The sequence below is a fragment of the Cariama cristata genome, unplaced genomic scaffold, assembly GCF_000690535.1.
Source record: "Cariama cristata isolate BGI_N322 unplaced genomic scaffold, ASM69053v1 scaffold17432, whole genome shotgun sequence".
Lineage (NCBI taxonomy): Eukaryota > Metazoa > Chordata > Aves > Cariamiformes > Cariamidae > Cariama > Cariama cristata.
This window is the reverse complement of record NW_009603493.1, coordinates 47416-57577: the sequence shown is the minus strand read 5'-3', so window position 1 is coordinate 57577 and position 10162 is coordinate 47416. Positions and strand designations below refer to the sequence as shown.

The 10162-nt window shown below is 41.5% G+C and overlaps 1 protein-coding gene across 1 annotated transcript in view; it reads right to left on the bottom strand.

Annotated features, from left to right (window-relative positions):
• Positions 1-10162, bottom strand: part of AKAP13 (A kinase (PRKA) anchor protein 13) — a 70785-nt gene that overhangs the window by 49244 nt on the left and 11379 nt on the right. Inside the window, exons 3-4 of the mRNA XM_009695236.1 lie at positions 7684-7820; positions 833-1176 (exon numbers count right to left, since the gene is read on the bottom strand). Coding sequence (XP_009693538.1) covers positions 833-1176; positions 7684-7820 — 481 coding nt within the window. The remainder of the gene's footprint in view (positions 1-832; positions 1177-7683; positions 7821-10162) is intronic.

Here is a 10162-nt window from a genome sequence, read left to right as displayed (position 1 = left end):
ATTCCTGCTCTGAAAGCATTAAAATGCATTAAAAGCACTGGTCAAACCTCCACTGGTTTCAGAACATGCAGGGTTTGACCCTAAGCATCCGGCAGCCCAGATGCTGAATGGTGCAGAGTGCAGAGGGGAATCAACTACTTTACTGGTGTGCATTTTTACTTCATCTTTTTCCCCACTGAGATGGGGAGCTGAGCACCATTTCTTCCCACAGTCACTTGGTACCAGCACCTACACACTCACGTGGTTGTTACACCTCTCCCTCTTGTACCTTCTGAAAGAACAAATGGGAAAACTTCCCTTTTGAACCTTCCTGGGCACCACTGGGGACATCGGTGATGAGTTAGGTGGGACTTACTGCCCATGAAATACTGAGGTGGAACCAATTCTGTGAAACAGGGACTACGCACCTCATCACTATGAGGAGCCTCCACACCTTTTTTTAAAACCCTGGTGCCCGTGCTATCTCTTAATACAATCAGAACAACAATGGTCGTGTTTATTTTGTGGTGAATGAGATTTAACACTCCAGTAATTCCTTTAACAAAGCCCTTCATATAGAAAGGGGTGGTGACAGTTCAAATGGAAGACCTGTCCCAAGGTAATTCTGTTTGCTCTGGAAAGCTCAAGTATACTGTAGGTATTAAGTAGTTTAATCCTGAAAGTTGATTAAAAAAACCTAAACAAACATATGTCAGGATATTGTCTTCACCCCTGGGAGTGAAAAAGAATCAGAAGTGACATCCTCAGTTTTCTGTTTTATCATGCTGAATCTACAGCTTAGATAAATATGCATGAGTGGACACAAAGTAAATCAAAGCAGCTCTTCACTCACCTCCTCTGATTTATTTCTGCTTCGTTGGTGGCGTTCTTCCCCGGCCCCCAACTATGTCGACGGAAGGGTGACAGCGGCCGCATGGAGTTTCGTAAGACGGAGGAATGAGTGGGTACATCCGTGATACTGTCCAGCTCCTCTTCCTTCTCTCCTCCCTCTGTGGCTACCATGTTGGTGCAGCTGCCATCCAGGCTGTGCCTGTCCTTGGACTGGACGAAGTTCACCGTCGGTGGGAAGGGAAGGGATGTGTCGCTGCCCAGGGATGAGTTCCTCTCCAGGGACATGGTGTCATCTGCAGAGGAACTGGAGCTGGTGACATCACATGCAGACTGCTCCTCTTCAGGCTGCTGTAGATAAGAAAAATTAAAAATACATTAAAGTAGAATCATAGACTGGTTTGGGTTAGAAGGGACCTTTAAAGATCATCTAGGTCCAAACCCCGTGCTGTGGGCAGGGACATCGTTCACTAGATCAGATTGCTCAAAGCCCCGTTCAACCTGGTCTTGAACACTTCCAACGAAGAAAATACATTTAACATTTTAAATAAATGTAAATATTTTATACTCCACCCCACAAGTCCCTGGATGCCCTAAGTCTGGGCTCCCAGCTCGGGTCTTCTGCCTGCCTTCCTTTCTCCAATTCCACATTTCATCCTGCACAGCAAATCCTGCTCCTCTCACCATTTCTGGCTAAACCTGTTATTGGTCCAGGTGCCATAAAAACTACCAAAGGTTTATGAAGAGCAAGTAATGGAGAACTGGGTCATCATGACTCCCGATGACAAACTCCAGCCTCTCCTGTGGGATGCAGGATGGGTTTGTAGGCTCTCAGCCACGACAGCTCAAGGGCAACATATCATTCCACTGCACCATGCAGCACGAAAGGGACAATTCTTCAGGAGCAGAAAACAGATAGGAAAAAAAAAAAAGCTTAAATCCCCATCCCCGACTACTTTCCATTAAGCAGAAAGTTAATGGCAGGGTTTGCAGCATTTTTCAAATCCAACTATAATTGAAAAACATCATTCCACAGGATCAGCCGCCCTGTATTACAGATCTCGAGTCATACTGCAATTTTTTGGTTTAGTTTGCTCCAAAAGCCGTAAGCGGAAGCCAAACTGGTTCTCTTTGGCCAAGGGCCACATGCTGACCATACAGCCTGAGAAGAGCATGTGCGTATTACTCTGTGTTCCCTGTGGCTAGCATAAAAAAACCAACACAGGCACCTCTCTGACATCACCTTCAGTCTGAAATGGTGTTTGCCCCAAGGGACTGACGTGGGAAGTTTCAATTTATTCTCCTGCAGAGCCCTGTGCTGTATCATTTAAAATAATAATAGGCAGAATGATCTGTCAGACCATATATAATAGACTATTCAGCAAAGCCACAGCGATTAATTGTCTTCAAACAGCAGGCTCGGTGAGTCTCAGCAGAAGCTGAGCACTCAAGGAGCTGCAGGCTGTCAGCTCTCATTTGGCAGAAGATAACAGGCTACAAAATCCCATTCTGAGAAGGGAGAGATGGGCATCAAAACCCACGCGGGGCAGGATGAAAGGGAGTGGTGCTGCCCCACAGAAGTCCTCACCGCAGACCTCACTGCCCTGACTCCAAGTCCAGTAGCGTTAAGTGCTCCAGACACTTTTGCTTTTCTGTGCTTTTTCGATGGGCACACATTATAAACTAAAAGCTTCTTGTTAAACTGAATAAAAATAAACTGAGATGTTCAAAAATTATTCTATTCAAATGTCTCACTATTTAGAGGGGAGCTCTGTTTCAAGTTTGGCTATTTTTTTACTCTTATTTTGGTTTAACAGGTACACAATAACGTTCCTAAGGTGGTTTAAATAAACGCTGTCACACTATTTTCCCTCTCCCATCCACCAAAGAAAAAAAAGAGAGAAAAAAAAAAAAGACAGCATTCACAGCATAACACCAAAGTACAATATAACTTTTAAACACAAAATATTAAAAAACACACTAAAAATATATTCCTCCAAAAGCATTCATTTCATGGTAAGGAATGTCAAATGTTAATGGTGAATTTGTGTAAATACTTTAATAGTAAATTTATACTGTAAAGTATTGGATTTGACACATATTTAAATAGGAAGTATAGGTTAAAATGAGAGAGAACTGAAATGGATGCCCTGTAAAGTTTTTGATGACGTTTGGCATTATTCAAGATAATCTGATATTTGTGTGAGTCATGATGAGAGCTTACTGAATTGCTTAAATCCAGACAAATTAAGTAGTCATTATGTGGATAATACTCCTTCAGAAGAGGGAACAGTCTGCTTCACTTTTCTGAGACAGAAAAATACTGTCAGACATTAAGGCAGAAGAGCAGGAGGAGAGAGGACTACCTGTCAGCTGTACAGTGGAAGGATGGGACAGTTTGGAAACATAGGACAGTTTGGAAACATTAAATTTGGATGCAAATCTAGCAACAGTAGTGCAGAACATCAAATTATATAGGGAGGAATTAGAGTAAAAAGAGGAATTTCTATTTCCCAGATGAGAATACTGCTCCAGTTTAAAACGCAGAACAAAAACTACTTCCCTAACAGGGAAGATTTAGGGTTTCTATTGTGAAGTGCAGTTCAAAGAGATATTTGAAGAATGTGAAATATATTTGGTCCATTTTAACTTTTACCTTGAGCTTCAGACTGACTACAGAACACAATAAACAATTCCCCTGAACTTGTGACCCATGTTTATTCCTCTAAAAATATTCTGTCCTCATTTAATTTTTGTTTGAAATAAAGCAGAATAGTTAATATGAAAGACCAGCACTCTGTCTGCAAAATGCCAAGTGTGGCTGACACATCTAAGAAACATCTATATTGTAACCATCTCTGCAAAAAATTAGCTGTCTGGTCAAGTTCCAGTAAGTATGCATTGCTCTTTAATGCTATTTAAGTAAGAAAATACCCTGTTTGCAAAATATAAATGGTTCTCTAATGTGTTCTTTTCCTACAGGAAAAATGAAACATTAAAGAAATAGTAATGCTCTTCAAGTTAGGCTTGCTGCATTGCACCTCAATGACTTCAGCCCTTAGTGGTGACCATAAAACTCAAGGCTGAAAAGGGCCTTTACAGACATGTGCTAATGGGCATTTTCTTTGCTCTCAGGAACAGTACTTGCTGAGAAGCAAGTAAGAAATAATGTGATGAGGCATAAAAAGTGAGTTTTCTGAGAAAGAACATATGTACTGCTTCATGAATAGGGATAAGAGGGATCACTAGGATGGGGGGGGTATAAGATAACTTCAACTAAATCCCTCCATCTGTAGGAGGTCTTGATAAGCAGAATTAAAATGTTCTTTCAATCATTTTTGTGATGACAACATGCAAAGTGCAGAGACACAAACTTACCCTGTCCCCTGATCTTCCATGTGATAAAGACAATAAAGATGTTACAATATTTTTTTTAAAAAAAAAAAAGATGAAAAAAAAATTAAACTCTGGCATGGTGAAGTTTAATTTGGCATACCATTACACTAAAGGAGTCAACATCTTTGGTTGGCTTGATATATGATCTAGCAGAGTAATTTTTTATTTGGATTTGTCTATGGCTCCAGGTTCCCTAAAATTAACCTCAGTAGTGGCCTCCTATTAATTATTTATCATAATTTTTATGATTTGGAGTACAGGAGTCTTCCCCCGGGTGAAAGCCTCTCCAAACTTTTATTCCTTCAGGTTTGGGGTTTTTGCATGATTGTTGGGTTTTTGTGTGTGTTTGTGGTTTTTTTTTACCTTAAGAGAAACAGTAATTCTGAAAAAATAAATGCAAAATACTTATGTATTTGTGTATTTCCTTGAGCAAACCAAAACAAAGGCAGAAATTAAACAAAATTCAAGGGGTTGAGTTGCAGTCCCTTCCTTTGACAATGATCTGTGGGTTCCTGACTTCCAAAGGGCCTTTCGTCTGAATCATTTCCCAAGAGGCACATTAAAAAACTTCCCACTAACACTGAATTTCAGTGGCCGGTTAAAAGTTAAGATGAGCAAAGCGTATGGGCTACACCCCAGGATGTTACCAGATGATTGTGACAAATGACCTTATGTAGCATTAATCATTCAAGAAGGAGGGTGTTGCAAAGCCTGCCCAGATGGCTGTCTGAGATGGAGAAGGAAAAGCAGGACGATGAGGACATGGGAATGCAGTGCTGACGCAAAAAAAAATAAAACATTTTGCTGAAGCCTTAGACCTCACATTGGAAGCGACTTCTGGATTTCAGTGACAGCCTCTAAAGTCTGAAAAAACAAGTCAGGTTTTAGCACTAAAGCTCTCTGAACTTGGCAGCTCATGTTACGCAGCGCAGCTCATGTCCTTCCGAGAAAAGAAAAAAAAAAAAAAAGACAGAAAGCACAAGAGGTGGCAAGGAGATGGTAAGGAGAGCATGCACCAAACACCAGGGACAGTTTAAGGTACCTGCAGATTTTGTGACCTCACAGACTCCAATCCTTCATGGTCTCGGGATAGAACCAGGACATAAAAATCTCTGAATTTCAAGTGATGTCTATGGAAGCAGCTCAAAGACCATGGACAGACAATGGCTTGCTCTTCCTAAATTTCTTTTAATGTATTAAGTAGCTAACAGAGGAGGACTGACTTATACAATTAAAAAAACTCTAATAGACTAAAGTTCAACTCTTGCTCCATACAAAGGGGAAACAAGAACAGGACTAGTAATAACAATAATCATGACACTGAAAGGTTTGAGATCCTCTTTTTGTTCATAAACATGTTCTCTCTCTTCTCAATTTGATATGGAAATTATACTATTTAATAGTCTTATAACTACTCAACTACAACCAAGACATGCGTCTTACAATATTTTTCAGAAGAAAGATTACATCTGGCATTTATTTTAGTGGTTATTAAAAATATTTATAACTTGCATTTCTACCAGTTGGGTTCAGTAGTCTAAAACCAAAAAAGACTGAATTAAGGAACAAGCGCACAACACTAAACTAGTGTCTTTGGTCCTCCTAGAAATAACTTTAACTGTAGAAAAGGTACTCAGATAAATTCTGAGAATGGAGACAAGGAATTGAGTTAGTCAGCAAAGCAGAGACAAAAAGAGCAACTGAAGTTGAGATTAGCTTTGAATAACTTCCTAAACTCAGCTCAGGAACCTTTTGAACCCATTTGTAGACAAAGTCTGCAATCTACCGCATAATGAGAACAATGCAAAGGCTGCCAAATTAAGAAATTCCCTTTCAGTAAAGAAAATAATTTCCTCCCTCTCTGCCCACTCTCCACTGGCAATTGAAATTGAAGATCTGCTTTTCCCACCACCTCCTCCTTTTCCCTGCAGCATCCCTACTGCCTTGCACTACCTATTAAGTTTTAATTTTTCTTTCTTGTATTTGGAGGAAGAAACGTTCCCCATAAGAAAGGGAAAAAGCAAAAATTCTGTACAACATAAAATTTACTGTGTTCCCACAGCACTCTTCTCCCATGCATTCCCATACAAGCATTAAATCAGGCTCAAATGGCAGTCAGCTGTTGTATTTCGTGCCACTCTACACGAGAAAACTGAAGACAGTCTTCTGCTCTGCCAAACAGTGTTATATTCTCACAATCCAGGGTCCCGCATCACTTTGAGAGCAAGATGGGAAAGGGTGAGGCTGGTGAGCTCTGTGCCCTACCACATGCATTAAGGATGACTTTACTGTTCATTTATAGCACATGAGATCACTTAGCCTGGGCTGTGGTGTTTCCCGTCCTGCTGGAAAATATTCACCGTCATCTGATTCGATTTAAGCAAACAGAATTTTGTTTCATTAAATATATTTATCTGAAAGCAAGTCTGAAACCTACTCTGAAAGTTTGGTTTTTCAGAGCAGAAACAGTGCCTGGTCAAACAGGTAAGCTGGAGCTGTTCTTAAGCACGTGATTTCATGGAGCTGAGACCAACATGACGCCTGCTGTAAAGAAGGTTCACGTCCCTTTTGATTCTGCATCACTATCTTCTTTCTGAGTGCTTTTTCATCATTTACTTATGGCAAGAAGAATATAAATTACCAGCAAGACGATTCTTAAAAAGCAAAACCTAATCACCCTCTGAATAAATTCAGGCTGCTGTGATGTAGATGGCAAAAGACGGCTGTTAAAGGGAGGCATCCCCTGTTCAGGAGGCTGACTCTGTACCTCAGGTCTCACCCACTCCTCCTTCCCCTTCTCAGCCGTGAGCAACACAAAGGGCACAGGGATGACTAAGGTTAATAATGACTTCTATTGTTGATTTTAAGCAAACCTGAAAACATTTTCCTTCTACTTGCACGCAAAAATGCATTAGAGCTATGTCACCTAGGCAACAAAAGTATTCATTGGAATTGGCCTTAAGTATTTAGAGTGAGTGTTTCCTTCCTATCCAGGGAGTCACACTGAATTTACAGAAAAAAATTGGTTCCTCTGAGACTTATAGGATACAATTCTGAAGATGTCAGTACAGAGACACTGTTTGCTGGAGAAAAGCTCTTTGTTACATGAGTTTAAGATGGTTTTCATATCATCTGTGCAATCCCTAATGACCTCACAAGAAAATCCACCTTTTCAGCTGTTCCTCTAGAGCCTGATTTACTTCTGGACAGCCATAATTACTTTCATCTTTTTAACATTGGGGGCTGCATGGTTTTTGCAATTCTGCTGCAAGTAAATACATCCCTCATGCTGCTGCAGCCGAAGAGGAGACTGGATCCTTCTCATCTATTCCGTTCCAGGACAATCGCTTCCAGGTTTCTAGCTCACCAGTGAAACCAAGATGATCTGTGTTTGCAGTATGGGTTTATCGAATGAGGCCTTGGAGCTTTTTTAGCTGTATCCCAAGCAGGCTTTCCTACCTTTCCAAAGACAAGGTCTTCCATCCCATCACCAGGCAAGGGGAAGAGGTCAGACTCACTCCCAGACTCTCTTTTAAGGACACCCTGTGACGAGGCACAGACGCTACTCAGCCCATCCTCCAAGAAGTTCTCACATTCTACGGGAGCAAAGCAGAAAGAGTTATGATCTGATGCTTTCTGTAGCATCCATACATCCAACCCACGCACTCTCAGTAAATTCAAGGATTTAAAACCAACAGTAAACACAGCTTTAGAAATTGTGTTCAGCTCCCAAAACCATGCCTGCAAATTTTCAAATAATTTATAAGGGTTCAAAATTACTTTTTAACGCATCATTGAAGTACACGGCGCAAACATAAATTCTGCATTAAACAGCCATATACATTTGTAGCTTGAGGTGCTGATAAATAAGCTACATATCAGGTACCCCACACTGAGCATAACAGGATGTCTCCCATCAATTGCAGCAACTGCAAAATTCGATTCATATTCAGTAAATGTAGAAATACAACTGGACAATATTTGCTTTCTTTCCCAATCAAAGAATCAATTCCCTCTAAATGCCAAGGTGCTTTTAATGCATATTAGGATGATTATTTCATTCCTTCTTCTACACTTCTCACTGAAAAAGCACTAGTATGACTTCCATGACAAGCTTTACTTTTTTAACATTCAAAAGTCTAAGTGTTTTTTAAAAATTCTCAGCTTTCATAACTCCTGGCATTGAAATATAAGCACATTGCACCTCTTTTTTCTAAAATGCTTCCAGCTGTTTGTATTTGGGTGAACAGCAGCACAGAAATAGACTACAGCCACTGAGAAAGCCCTTCCTTTCCAAAAGCCTTAACAGACATGTATTTGCATAAAAAATGCCTGTATATCATTTCATTTGTTCAGCCTTCAGGCAAAAGTATCAATGACAATTTTGGCAATAACCAAACATTCTTTTTCTCCCAGCTCAAAATATTTTCTAATTACTAGTATTTTTTAGAAAAAGAAAGGTGTTATTTTGCAACCTGCCCTAACTAAACAGATCCAAAACATGCTTAGCCCCCTGGAGGGGAGCCAGGGCAATAAAATATTGGTTCACTCTTAAATTACATCTGACTAACTTCATCCTTGGCAATGTCAAGCTTACACATCAACGCAATGACGACAGGTTTGGGTAGCTTGAAGCCACCTTTTTCCCTTCCCCATCCTTAACCTGTGCCTGACAGCAGCTATCAAACACCCTGGGCTCAGCCCAGCAGATGGGAGTGACTCCAGTGTCAGAGAAAATAATGTTAATTTACTGATGGCAGCAGGGCTGTCCCCATTTAGGGCAGGGGGGAGGTGAAGCTGGTCGGAAACCCCATTACCCTGTAGAGGAGTTTCCACACCGCGGAGAATTGGAAAAGCAGTTATTGGAGACTATGAGGCTGCTCCCTGGTCCTGTTCCCCTTTCGGTAAACCTGGAAAATCTGAACTGCTTTTCCATCACAGAGGGGGAGAAGGGAGGAGGAAGAGAAAAAGAGGAGGGGGGAGGGAAATGAAGGGAAAGGCAAAGAAGAGACAGAGAGGCTGTAAGGGAGCAGGCCAGGGTGCCGGCTGTCCAGCTGGCAGCCAGCAGAGCATGTCCGCAGCCCAGACTGAAAAACAAAGGGGCTCGAGCCACGTTCCAGTGGAAAATCAGCGGGGACGGTTCAGATGAGCCAAGGGACAGATACCTCGCCCCAACAATAAATCACAAGAAGCAGCAAAGCCTCCTCTGCAGGAGCCTCCAAGGGACAAAGGAGATGAAGCGGTGAGGAGGGACGGTAAGGAGTAGAGTGATGGGGACCCCCCCACACCTCAGCTCATCCGCACTGAGAAACTAATTCCCAAACCTTTTCTTCCCTTCTCTCCCCTTTATTTCCAGTTATTTGGGGGGCTCTTCCCCCTTTTTTCTCAGTTAGTTCACCAGGTTTGTTTGCTTTAAACTGCACATGCATTTGCACAATGCTGAGCTCCATCTCCCACACCCATGACCTGGCAAGCCCCGGTGTCAGCACTGCCATGACACGGGGACCATCATTCCCATCACACATCCACCCTTGCTCACTGCACGTGCTGGATTTATAGTGCAACTGTGCTTCTCTGCTCCTCTCTGTGGAGGTGCACGTGAAAATACAACAATGATTGTACAGAACACACTTCTGCACACAATACAGAGGCAAAAAAAATTACATAGTAAAAAGCCCCAGGAAGAAAATTTCCAAGTAACTCTCTTATGTACATTTTCCAAACCTTTGTGTCCTCCGAGACAGGGCTGAGCCCTCCAATTCCATACTGATAGCTATGGATCTCCTACACTCCTCCAGGCATTTCATTTCAAAAGCTTTTCTTCAAAACAAATAGAGTAATTTATCAGGGCCATGAATAGTGACTTTGCTTGGACTGTTCACATACAGGAGTTACATTCTAAGATTTGAGGATTCTGTCCTTATAAGCCATTTCAGCA